Below are 13,424 nucleotides of genomic sequence, written 5' to 3'. Positions count from 1 at the left end.
GCTATTGCCGGCACCATGGCCAAATTCCAAATTCCTGCCCTGACCTGCCGAGGGCATTGCATCAGCAGCTGTGCCCTCAGAAAATAATGCTACTCTGCAGCCTTGTGCTGCATACAAAAGACAAATAAGAAGACAAAGAAGCTGCAGCAATGTTGTCAAACTCAATCCTTTTGTCAATCTTATATATTATTTCCGAGTTTGTGGTTTCGTGTCGCGCTATCTTCGACTTTGTTCTGCGCTCGAGTAACGTGATATTCGGCTTACATGATCTCAAAGACCATATGAGGTGCATGGTACAAAAAAAGTAAATAAAATGGTTCTGAAACAGTGAAATCGTATTACACTTACTGCATTAAAGTAAAATTACTAATGATACTCTGCATCAGTTCCTTTCTCAAACACACCCACCCCAACATGTCGCGCAGAGCACAGGTTATGCTAGTTTACTTTAAATTCAACTTTGAAATCTAAACACCTCCGTGCAAGAGAATAAAGAAAATTTAAACATTATTAATGTTCAATTTGTAGAACATATAAAAATAGTTTCAACATTATATATTGCACCATTGTATGGCCATCATGTATCATAAAAGCAAAGAACAAAGTAAAACACTTGTTTGAAATGGTTGTTTAGGGGGGAGAAGAGGGGGGGGGGAGGGGGAAATCGACAAAAAGTGCTCACATGGACACCTTCACCAGTGAGAGCCGAGCAGGCCTGGACTTGCCATATACGGTCACGCATAGTGTGCAAATTCAGTCCCTCTGCAATCTCTGAAGCGGGTGCTGCCGTCAGGAGGTCCTGCTTATTAGCAAACAGCAGCACAGGGACTCCACACAGCTTCTCCTCCTCGAGCAGCTCAGCTAGTTCCTGCGGACAAGACACTCTCCCCTCATCCTTTGGAGCAACATGGTGCAAGTCAATTGGTCATTCCCGTGCTTAAGCTGCAATTATTCCTGTTCTTTCTTGCCCAAAGGAACACCCTTGAAATGAAGTATCCAAGGGGAGGGGTGAGAAGACTGAAGGCAGGTGGGGGGTGGGTGAGGGTGAGGGGGGGGGAGGAAAAAGGAGGAATCCTGCACTGTTATAGAACTTGATCACAAAATAAAGTATTGTCAGCAAGGTAAAGAGTAGGAGTCCCTCTTTGGTGATATTTGTGCGGATTTCAAACAATGCCATATATACATCCATAATGTTGTGAATAAACATGTGTGATCAAATATTATGGCAAATTATTTTGTGTAGATGGCCACATTGTCCAGCAGATCTGGTATTCCCTTCATCTCGCATCCCCGATTCCCTCCATTAATTGGTATTTCCCAAGTGCCCAGACCATGTGAGTGGCCTAACCCATTGCTCTGGGGTCGGCATGGAGCCTTTACGGTCCAGCGAGTTCCAGGGGTAGCCGACTGCACCAGGGAGGTGGGGGTGGGGTATCTTTTCTGTCTTTCATCGATGCTCTGGTGGGATTTGTGCCTCGTATCTTTGTACGTTACTTATTAATCAAAATGGTTATCGTGATCCCCATTGCTTCGACAGTCACCATTGTCGATAAATTGTTAACCAGCAGCATGAGGCCGCCATGGTATCTCTGCCGCCGTTTGCACAGGAAGAGTCAGAGAGGGAGCATGACCATTCGATCCGGTGCAAGAATTGGGTGATGCGAGTGTCCCTGCCGAATGATCAATTGAGCAAATTGGTATCGATCGGTTATTTTGGGGGCAATGCCCAGCGTGTAACTGATCACCCATATGGTCCATGCACATTACAGTTTGTAATGACAAAACTAAAGCCTAAATAAATAAAATAGTATTTGACAATTATTTTATTATATTATAAGGCATCCATAATTGAAATTCAAGGCTAAGGTAAGTTTCCAGAAAGCCAGAGGAAGTAAGGTTAATCATTTTGAGACCATTATCAGAAGAAATGAAGCAGAAAGGGAGAGAAAAAGGATTTTAAAAAGTATATCAATGACAATACAAAAATTAGAATAATATAAAAGATAAACAAAGAGGTGTAAAAAACATTAACAAATCAACATTGGAGCACTGGGGGAATAAGTCAACGGAGGTTAGATGAGTCAGTATGTCGCATAATCCGAATATAAAGTAGGTTTTATGGATTATTCAACTGTCACATCTGCATATCCGTAGATTCCCCAACAGATTTCTCTGCAGTAGCGTGTTGAACGAGCAATGTAACCACAATCGATATTCCCTTTATCAGATAATAAATTGTAATTAGTTAAGCATTTAACCTCTTCGGGATATGTACTCGTACAGCGAGAAGCATTCAAGCGTGTTACACAACCTTTCGTTTTGCTGCTTATTGTACCATCACATTGTAATTTTATATCCTGTGTACAAGCTTCTCTAAAGAGCTTTCAATCATTGTAGAAAAACATGGAAATACATTTAGTTGATGTCACACATCATCAGGTCTATCAGCAAGGATTAACCGATCACATGATAGCCTCACAATGATCAGCCAACAACCAATCCATACATCTCAATGGCTTCATATTTTTTATGGAACACGTTCATCAGAGTTCAGAATCTGTAGTTGTAAAGATCCATATTAAAAACTGCATGTAGAAGCAACTCATATAGTTGCTAAATAGGCAAGGCTACGTCCTGAGCCTCACATACTCAGCAGCTATACTGGTTGGTGGTACCTTCAGTTTTAAGTAGTTTTCATTACAGTGAGAATCAATATAAAGCATAAAAAACACAATTGTAGAGGGACCAATGATTATGTGAGAAAGCATTTTAAAAGACCAATGATTATGTGAGATACTGATTATAATCAAATAACATTCAGGCATGACAGCATAGCTCGCTTGGTGGGCAGGTTGGGTGTCTTCGTGGACGTGATAAATCGATTCGATTTTGGTGAAGATCTGGATCCGAATCGGATAATTTATTTCTTATTTTTTTCAAAGTGATTCTTCACCATTGAGAGATTGGGCCAAAATGATATATACCATGATATCTCAAAAAGTTGTGGACTGATTATGACAAAACTTGGTAGATGAGTTGGGTAGGTGACAAGACCAAGCAGATTAGATTTTAGTGTGTGACAAGGACAAATGGTACGGATGCACATCTGGCCTATCAGTGGGATACAAAACATAAACTGTTCTCTCGACCGAGAGGCATGCGCTCTACCGAGTGCCATTCCAGTTTAATCATTCGATCCTTTGTGTTAAAGGTTTGGAGAATTTCAAAATGCGAAACATTCAAATGCAGTGTTTTTGTTGTTGTTGTTGTTGTTGTTGTTGTTGTTGTTGTTGTTGTTGTTGTTGTTGTATAGCCCCAGACAGTTCTCTCGAACAAGTTCACAGCATGGAGACAACCGATTGATCTCCCAGGAGCGACCCAGAGATCCCCTGTATTCGGGATGGTGTACCCCAACCTTCACGAAGTCAGGGCCATGACAGAGTTAGGGGGGGGAGAGAGAGAGAGAGAGAGAGAGAGAGAGAGAGAGAGAGAGAGAGAGAGAGAGAGAGAGAGAGAGAGAGAGAGAGAGAGAGAGAGAGAGAGAGAGAGAGAGAGAGAGAGAGAGAGAGAGAGAGAGAGAGAGAGAGAGAGAGAGAGAGAGAGAGAGAGAGAGAGAGAGAGAGAGGACAAAGATAAGAGGGAAAGGGCTGGTCCATGGGGACTGATCACCACTCTGACTGTGACCGCATTCCCATGACAAATCCAGACAGCAGGGAAGAATGGGGAAGATTTGGCCCCAAACTTGTATTGGGAGGTACAACCACCGCAAAGAGGCATCCCCGATAGTTGCCGCAGTGATGTGTGCGAGGTCCTCAACTTATTGTGATGTAATAATGATCTTTTTCCTTTCGGAAAGCTTTGCATTACTCAGTTATAATCTCAGCTTGAATCAAAGACAACATTGAACTGCTTGATACCACAAGTGATTGAAACTTACAAGCAACAGAGATAGAATTAAGAGAATAGATACAGCTCCTTTTATGCTTTTGTTCAAATTGTGAAACTTTAGAAGAGATCAAAAATTTAGAGCGAGACAAAGCAGTAATATGTTCACAAGCGATTGGCATCTTCAACTTGCAACTAAATTATGCCTGCATATATGTGGTTATTTCTTGCACTGTGGTTGGGAAAACCATGCACAGGCCCAAATTGGTACAGAATGTCGTGGTCTGAGTCTGATGTTTCCAATAACAAGCTGGAAGTGCACGTTTATCAAAAGAGGATCGTGACAAAGACTTTCTTCCTCTAGAGTCCAGTCGAGAGAGGACTACAACAAGAGAAACGTACACGCAAGATTGCACGACATAAAAAACCGAGGTCTTGATCCCCCCAGCTGCCAAGAAAGAGCAAAAACTCATTTTGAAAGAGAAGATGGAGAGGAGGAAAGGTTAAGGTTAGAAGCCACTCAGGGAACATGGTAGGAAGGAAGTGAGTTGGACAATTGTTCAATCACAGAGACAGTACAAGAACATGGACGTGGCCATACATCAAAACAAAAAGGATCTTTTTTAATTGCCCATTTTCCTCCTAATTCAAATTCTAAGCAACAATCAAATAATGTCCGAATCAAACACACAATAACAAAGCCACAACCAATGACAAAACGTTGCTAAACCAATATAATGCAATGAAAGTAGATGAAACAAAAATTAATTCCCTGACAAAATAGCTGCTTAAGTAATGGTTAGAACACAATATCACCGAGCACTGCTTTCTCGTATTAAAGTACCACCAACAAGGCATGCTGTTTTTGATTTTCATTTTGATGTAACATCCTCGTTACAGTGCATTTGTGTTCCCAAAGCATTTACACGGCAAGGGTTACACTGGGTGTTTTGCCATTGCCTTCTCAGCATTGTTTTTCTGTTCTCCATCGTTTTAAATGCTGAGCATCAAGCAAGGTAGCAGCACTAAACATATATTAAGTCCTTGGTACGACTCAGCTGGGATTTAGAACCACCAACCTCCCAGACTCAGAGTGGACGCTCCAACCCTTGTGCCACCGAGTCTGGATATTCATGCTGAACAAAAATAAATCCACAACCATTAATTAATAATTGGGTGTTGATCCATCTTCGGCAAAAAGCCCTGCTTGGATCGTGTCACGAACACCTTTCACCAAATTTTTGGTTGATAAGACAAGAAGGAAAGGTTCCATGTTTTAAGGGGCTTCTGGCTTGATATGTTATTGATTTTAGCCTGAGTGTTCTGTTTTCAACAATGGCATGACCTGCTGTCTTCCATTTCCTGAGGTTCAGACTGGTGCAGAGGTGGTGCAAACGGTTTAAGAAAATTCCACCATATTTGCTTTGACACCGAACTATGATTATCATGTCTCGTATTCTCAGTTTGTGAAATTTGCATTTTGTTTCACTTTAAATAAATAGGGATATGGATGCAACAAGGCTGGGTTTAATGGTCCAAATAGCCTTATACTGTGCTGGTTTTTATTATCCCTCCAAATTACTCTTTAACAACACATTGATAATTATACACCCTCCATGTATGTCGTCTGGCGATTTTATTTTATTTTAAATAATGTGAAAAGGTAATGTGTACCTGTCCAGTTTCTTCAAATCGTTTTCTATCAGCACTGTCGATGACATAAATCTGTGCGTACACACACACACACACACACACACACACACACACACACACACACACACACACACACACACACACACACACACACACACACACACACACACACACACACACAAACACACATGAGTATTTCATACTGTTTGAACCCACTATTTAACCCTTCACCATCATTATAATACGTGTCCTTTGCAAATCATGCAAATCACGAAACAACGAAAAAGGGAACATGCAGTCGAGAGGATGTAAAAGTTGTCATTATTGTTTAGGAAGATTGCGTAAGAAGACCCAGCTTAATTTAATGGAAGGTCTTAGCAGTATACTAAATACATCTCCAAATCAGAGGAAATTTAAATTGAATTTGGAATGGTTAATACACAACGATTTTTTCCAATATCATATTCCATAATTTTCAAATAAAAGTTCTTAAGTCTCAGATAACATAACACACGATGAAACGAAACGAACCAACACGTCAGTGTTTTCAAAGTAGTTTCTCCAATAAGGCCGGATTCTGCGTTGTCCTCCAATGTCCCAAACATTGAGTTTGAAACCCTGTGATTGGACACTTTTGATGTTGAAACCCTACAGAAAGGAGAAAGATATAGCAAGCTATTAACACAACGCATTTGAAAACAAATGCAGAAAAAATAAAATAACCAGATACATTTAGAGCATGCAACAAATACCAGGAAATGAGAGAGCACACACTGACAGAAATGGGATCCAAGATTGGTGGCAATCTGCATACTTGGCCACAATCCAATATCATTGGAGTCTGGGTGCTCAATGCAATTTTAACAGGTCAAAAAAAGTGACAACACCATGAACCAGTCAGAGTTTGAGATCACAACAAACTCACCTCTGAGCTGTCTATCCTGGGTTTGAACCTCAGCCAAGCTATAAAACTGTCACCTAGTGTTTCCTATGGAGGGCAATTTATCCACTTGTGTGCTGTCCCTCAGATGGACGTCAAACTGAGCGACCTGTCGGCTGGCATTAGTTGAGAAAAATGAAAGGTCCCACGGTGACCTTTGAGATGAGTTGGCATGTTGTTGCTGGCACCCTGGTTAAATTCCAAGTTTCTGCTATAACCTTCAGGGGACACTGCATCAGAGGCACACCCACATCCCCAGCAAATGATAAAGCACAGCCACATGCTGAATACAAAAGGATAACGATAACGTCGCTTGGTAGAGTGCAAACCTCTGCCAGGCTGAACGGTTTACATTTCAAGTAAGAGGGGCAGTTAATAAGTAACCTTAAAATGGTGATATGGGACATTTTCACAAAAGTGGGTCAGGTAACGGTGAAGACTGTCCGATAATTTTTATCAAGCATATATTGCCCAGTCAGTGCAGAGGCCTTATGGTGATCCTGCGTTGCTGACATAATTTGAACATTTTTCTAGGCCTTATAAGGGGTTCAAGCACTATTTCGAGAATATCAAAGAAAGTTGATTTTTGAGTTTGTTCTTTACTGTTACCTGACCCGCTTTTGTGAAAATGTCCCATATAAATTCGAGAATGTAATGTGTGCAGTTGTAGACGACATATCTTATACCTATGGGTAAGAGTCATGTTTTGCCTGTTTTAGATCTGGCAACATTGAGCGTATGACATCAGTAGAGCAGTTATAAGATGTCGCCTCCCTTAGAACCATGCACCAGAGAGGAGCAACGTTCTGTCATCCGTTTCTTGGGAAGTGAGGGTGTGAATCCCAGTGAAAACCATCGCAGAATAAAAATGCAATGTGGTGACACATGTTTATCGCTGCAGCAGGTGTACGACTGGGACAGGAAGTTTAAAAGTGGAGTGTCCAGTGTGGCAGATGCTGCTCGCTCGGGCCGTCCTCACATAGCTGACACACCAGATAAAGCTCACACAGCTATCACCATTTTAAGGTTACTTATTTACTGTCCTCAGTATATGGGGAAAAATTACACACTCAGACCAGGAACCAAACCCAAGTCCTCTAGTGAATTGTACCAGTACTCTGCCATTTGAGCTATCTGGGCAACTCGCTGGCTGAGCATCCAATTCCTCCACATATAGAAATGCCACTCTCTTCCCCCCCACTGCTTCCCCCACTCACTGCCAACCATAGGAGCAGCGAAGGCCTGTCCATGAGAAGGTCTTCCATGTCCACTATTAATCACCACAGGGGGCATAAGTAACACTCAGTGTGTCCCGGAAGCAGCGTGGGAAAGAGAGTGGAATCTCTACATGTGGAGGAATTGAGTGCTCAACAAAGTGGGTTGCCCACATACAGTTGCTCAGATGGCAGAGCAATGGTATGATTCACCAGAGTACCTGGGCTTGATTCCGATTCTGGCCATGTAGTGTTTCCACATGTACTTATAATTTTGTTTCCTGTTCATTTAAAGTTTACATTTTGTACCCCACTGATAGGCCAGATCTGGATCCAGACCTGAACCAAACTCTAATTGGCTTGTTCTTGTCACCTAACCAACTCATCCACCTAGTTTTGTTTTGACTCATCCACAACTTTTTGAGATATTGTGCTCGTCTATCCCTCTCGCCTTAGCCCTATCGCTCAATGGTGAAGAATCACTTTAAAAATTCTCGCATCCAGATCCAGATTCGGATCTTCACCAAAATCGAACTTTTTTGTCCTTGTCACACACCCAACCTGTCCACTTAATTTTGTCCAAATCCATCCTTAACGTTTTGTGATATCCTGCTCACAGACAAACAAACAGACAGACAGACAGGGGTGAAAACATACCCTTCATCTACTTTTGTTGGTGGATTTATTAAGAACGAATATTTACACCGACAAGAAAATACAGCCAAGAAGAACAGAAATAGTAATAGTGAACAGAGAAAAGAGGTGAACTCCAATCTACACGATAAGAGGTGTTTGTCTCTGTCCGACACCATTTTTCTCAGAGATCGGCAAACAGATCTTTGTCAAACTGTCAGAGATTCATCAGTGAGTGCCTGGGAGTGTTTTAGGCCCCAAAAAACGTTTTTTTGCCAAGTTTGAAAAAAAGGAGATTTTATTATTATTATAATTTTTAAATCGCTGTATAGTGCCTAAGCCTTTGTAGGTAAGTGAAAGATAATATGAAATGATCCCTGACCCATTGCTTAATGGAAGTAGGGAGGTATTTTCACCCTCTAAAAAAATAGAAAAAAAAATTGATTTCTTCAAAATGCCAACGGGATTTGAACAGCACCAAGCAATGCAGGGTAACCTGCGAGTATATGCAGGTAGTCATCGACTTACGACCGCGATCGGTTCCGACCGACCAGTCGTACGTCAATTTAGTCGTAAGTCGATTTGGTCGTAAGTCGATTTGGTCGTAAGTCGCTTTGGTCGTAAGTCGATTTGGTCCTAAGTCGGCCAACCTTTATTTTTACCTTTACAGGGTGTCCCAAAAAATATACTCACTCTTTAAATGATAATAAATGCGTTGTTTATTGACTTAGAAACAATATTAATGGTTAAATGTATAAATGTATAAATGGATGTTTACAAATGTTCAAACTGACGACCATCACGTTCCAAACACAGCCGATAACGTGGACCAATGGATTCAACAGCGTTACGAATCATTTCATTTGGAACTGCAAGACATTGTCTTTAAATTTCCTCTTTCAGCTCATCCACTGTTGCTGGTTTTGAGCTGTAAACCTTATCTTTGAGATATCCCCATAAAAAGAAGTCCATTGGAGTGAGGTCTGGGGAACACGCAGGGAATTCTACACTACCTCTTCGCCCAATCCATCTGTTCGGAAAAGTTTCTTCGAGATAGGCCCTTACATCACGGTAGTAGTGGGGAGGTGCTCCATCTTGCTGAAAGTAAATCTCTTCGTCACCAAATATCTCTTCGACACGTGGACCGACGGATTCCTGCAGCAAGTTTAAGTAAACATCCCCAGTGACAGTTTGGTCAAAAAAGAATGGCCCGAAGATGCCCAATGCTGATATCCCACACCACACAGTAACCCCTGGTAAGTTTAAATGGTGTTCCATATGTAACTTTTCCAATTAATTCGCTTCAAAATGCGATGGGCGCTTGATTTTGGGATTCCTGTCTCAAGAGCCATTTGTCGAACAGATTTCCATGGGGATCGGTGGAGGGTTTCCAGCAATTGATTTTCCTTTGCAGGGGTGGTTGATGACCGTGGTCTTCCTGAACGCTCCTTATGGACGTCATGCACAGTTCCAACTGTTTAAAACTTATCTCGGATGTGAGCAATGGTGCGTCGCCTTGGTGGATCTTTGTGAAAATGTTTTCTAAATTGTCTTTGCACTTCCATGATGTTTTCATGCTTCCAGTAGCACTTTATGATAAATTTTCTTTCTTCAAAACCTAGTCGTAATTCTGCAATTATTAGGGTCAATTTGATCTGAAAATAAATGAAAAATTCAATGAGTTATGAGGAGCCAAAATGTGAGTACATTTTTTTGGGACACCCTGTATTTATAGTGTATCGGCCTTTGCCAAAATTACCGTATGTATATTATACTGTATAATGATATAATAATAATCTGTCAGTCATATTTTAGTAACATTTTCTTTCTTCATTATTGTTATAACCATGGTTACAAAAACCATTTTTATTGTTACTGTATAACGTTTTTACGTCCATCAGGTTTAAGTTAAACACTACATCAAACAGTCAAACACGATCGCATTCACTTTCTTTCCTCCTTTATACTGTTTGATCACCTGCATTTTCGTGGCGAGATCAATGGCCTTTCTTTCATTCTTGGCAGGTGGAGGAGTAGAAGATAATTTCCTCTTGGTAGACATCTTGGGGATGACATCTTGAGACCATGCTAACACGCTAGTAATGGTGGGCGCTGGGGCAGAAACTGAGCAGTCTGAGTGGGCGGAGACGCAGAGCAGTCTGGTCGTAAAGTCGGAAAGTGGTCGTAAAGTCGAACAGTCGAAAGTCGACGACATACTATTACTATGTATGTATATATATATATATATATATATATATATATATATATATATATATATATATATATATATATATATATATATATATATACACACACAGTCATGCGCCGCTTAACGACGTTCCGGGCAACGACGGATCGCATATACGACGGATCCGCCAGGTCTGAAAAAAAAAATGAAAAAAAAAAGTCGCTGAAACATTCCTAACGCCGAGTGAAGTAGCCGACGTAGTGCTGCCAGTCGTATAAAATAGCACATACAATTATGTACACTGTACAGTACATAATACTTGATAATGATAATAAACAACGATGTTACTGGTTTATGTATTTACTATACTGTACTTTTTATCGTTATTTTAGAGTGTACTCTTTATACTTAAAAAAAAAAAGTTTACTGTAAAACAGCATGCCGTGTCACGCAGCATTGTTCAACTGTACATCTCGTGTTTACCACGTCTCTTGATTGCATCATTTTTCCGTGTGCTTGATTTAATCTCGTGTTGTTTTGTTCATCATGGACCTTAAGCGTACAAAATCCACTGCTGATATTGCCAGTAAGAGGTCATGTCGAGTGATTGAACTGGAAACCATATAGCTATACCATATAGCCTAGGTGTCAAGGTTTGTGTAAGTACGATGTTCGAAAACGATGTTCGAAAACGATGTTCGAAAACGAAAAATAAATAAATAAATAATTCTGTTCGCACAACGACGACGTCGCTTAACGACGCGTTTCTCAGAACGTAACCCCATCGTTAAGTGGCGCATGACTATATATATATATATATATATATATATATATATATATATATATATATATATATATATATATATATATATATATATATATATATATATACATATATTGTTGCGGTTCAAGGAACCGGATGCCGCCAAGGAAATGGCATCCAATATATAGTGGTCACAAGACAGTTATTCCATTAATATACGTTTAGATAGTTCCTTCTCTTTGGTCTAGTGGGTCAAATGGGACGTGCGTTGCGGGGATCTCATAGCTAGGTTTGCTTCCACCACTAACTTCATTTCTACTCTTCTTTTCTGCTTATCCCTGAGGTAAATCCGAATTTGTGTTCAACACGTGCAGCACTTTCCACGGCCAGGGTAGGGGAATAGAAAGCCACAATGACACCACGAGCATCGACAGCGCAGCTGCGAGGAGCGAGACATTTTCATGGCTTGGGGCCACCTTGCTGGAAGTGGAATGTTGCTGCTTCCGGCCATCGCGGCCGGGCCGTGCGGGGGGCCGGGTCCAACAAGAGCGCCCAATTCGGGTGACAACGCATCACTTCAGGGTGGCCCCCCGTGCCGCGCTGCAGGGCTTATAAAGGTCAGAGCGGGGACGTTCGTTCTCTCTCTTCCCTTCTTCGTCTCCCGCACACGCTGGACTTTGTCATCGCCTGGACTCCACCCTCCTGTTGGCATCGCATGGACTCCACCCTCCTGTCGTCATCGCCTGGCTCCACCCTCCTGTCGTCATCGCCTGGACTCCACCCTCCTGTCATCATCGCCTGGACTCCACCCTCTCAGCTCAAGTCCCTCCTTCACGCCGACGGTCGCGTCTCCATGCTAGCTGCACAAAACCCCACAAAGCGAGAGATGAGCGCCAGCTGTCAGGGAGGGATCTCAGCACTCAGCATCCCCACAAACGTATTGGTGGCGCATTCAGGAAATCAATTGTACAAGGTACCGAGAGACCGTAGCTTCAAATCCTCTCCCTTCTTGCTTCAATAACTTCTCTTCATCGGGTTGTGTGTGTGTGTGTATGTGTGTGTGTGTGTGTGTGTGTGTGTGTGTGTGTGTGTGTGTGTGTGTGTGTGTGTGTGTGTGTGTGTGTGTGTGTGTGTGTGTGTGTGTGTGTGTGTGCGCGCGCGCACGCGTGCGTGCGTTGTCCTGGCACCTGTCCCCGTAAGTTAAGATTGCAGAAGATTATTATTTAGTGTTAACTCTGCTCTGTGTCTGCTTTCGTAAGTTGCTTGTATATTGCTGCACCTCTTACATTTCTTTCTTTCCCGACAAAACACACCCCAATAAAACTATTCCCTGTGCCACATAAGTTTCCTCGCTTGTAAATAAATTATTATTAGAAATGTTCCCAGCTCGTTTTTGTCTTTTCTTGCATTGATCCAGCATGGTCCGAATCCGAGCTTAGCCGGGAATTTATTCCCAACGATCCGTTCTTTTTATCCGGTACATCATTCGCAGTGCCGCTCGGCTGCATCTGATCCGGTAAAATGATCCGGTCTGGTAAAGTGATCCGGTTCGGACAAGGTGTACCGAGAAGGTGTTCCCCGGTAATTCAATCAGGTGATTAATTGGGTAACCCGGGTAACCCAGAGACGAGAGGACCCAAGGTCAAGCGGTTGAGTTATTGGAGTCCACGGTTGGTTAGCGACGGAATTATCCGTGTTCGATGGCCTACAATTCCGGGGAGTCTGGTGGGAGTCGAGATAGCTTTTCTCCCCCTCGTGGTCTTCTCACCTGACCCCCGGCCCACAACAATATATATATATATATATATATATATATATATATATATATATATATATATATATATATATATATATATATATATATATATATATATATATATATATATTGTTACGGATTTTAGAATCCGGTGTGATAAATGCATCCACACATCCAGGTCCTCAGACAGTTATTTCCTTAAATGCATGTTCAGATTAGTCCCATCACCATGTCTAATGGGATCTTCAATGTGATGCGTTGAGAAGGGTAAAGGATAGATCCCCTCTCTTATGGGAAGCTTTTTTCATCACGACAGACACATTCACACACATTTCTTTCACGAGCTCTGAAGCCCGCCCTCATTTTTCCTCAGCAACATTCTTTCGAGCTCC

General features: G+C 41.7%; 1 protein-coding gene across 2 annotated transcripts in view; it reads right to left on the bottom strand.

Annotated features, from left to right (window-relative positions):
• Positions 1-432: 432 nt before the first annotated feature.
• Positions 433-13,424, bottom strand: part of ARL3 (ARF like GTPase 3) — a 50,117-nt gene continuing 37,125 nt past the window's right edge. The window contains exons 3-5 of one of the 2 annotated variants that reach the window (XM_085849746.1): positions 6,070-6,186; positions 5,560-5,610; positions 563-868 (exon numbers count right to left, since the gene is read on the bottom strand). In XM_085849746.1, coding sequence (XP_085705872.1) covers positions 578-868; positions 5,560-5,610; positions 6,070-6,186 — 459 coding nt within the window. In that variant the 3' untranslated portion in view covers positions 563-577. Of the gene's footprint in view, positions 869-5,559; positions 5,611-6,069; positions 6,187-13,424 lie in introns of both variants that reach the window. The other variant, XM_085849747.1, reaches the window with a different exon arrangement.

Source organism: Eptatretus burgeri, chromosome 12, assembly GCF_056783735.1.
Source record: "Eptatretus burgeri isolate ZD-2024b chromosome 12, Ebu_testis_v1, whole genome shotgun sequence".
In the NCBI taxonomy this organism is placed as follows: Eukaryota; Metazoa; Chordata; class Myxini; order Myxiniformes; family Myxinidae; genus Eptatretus; species Eptatretus burgeri.
This window is presented reverse-complemented; position numbering and strand designations above follow the sequence as displayed.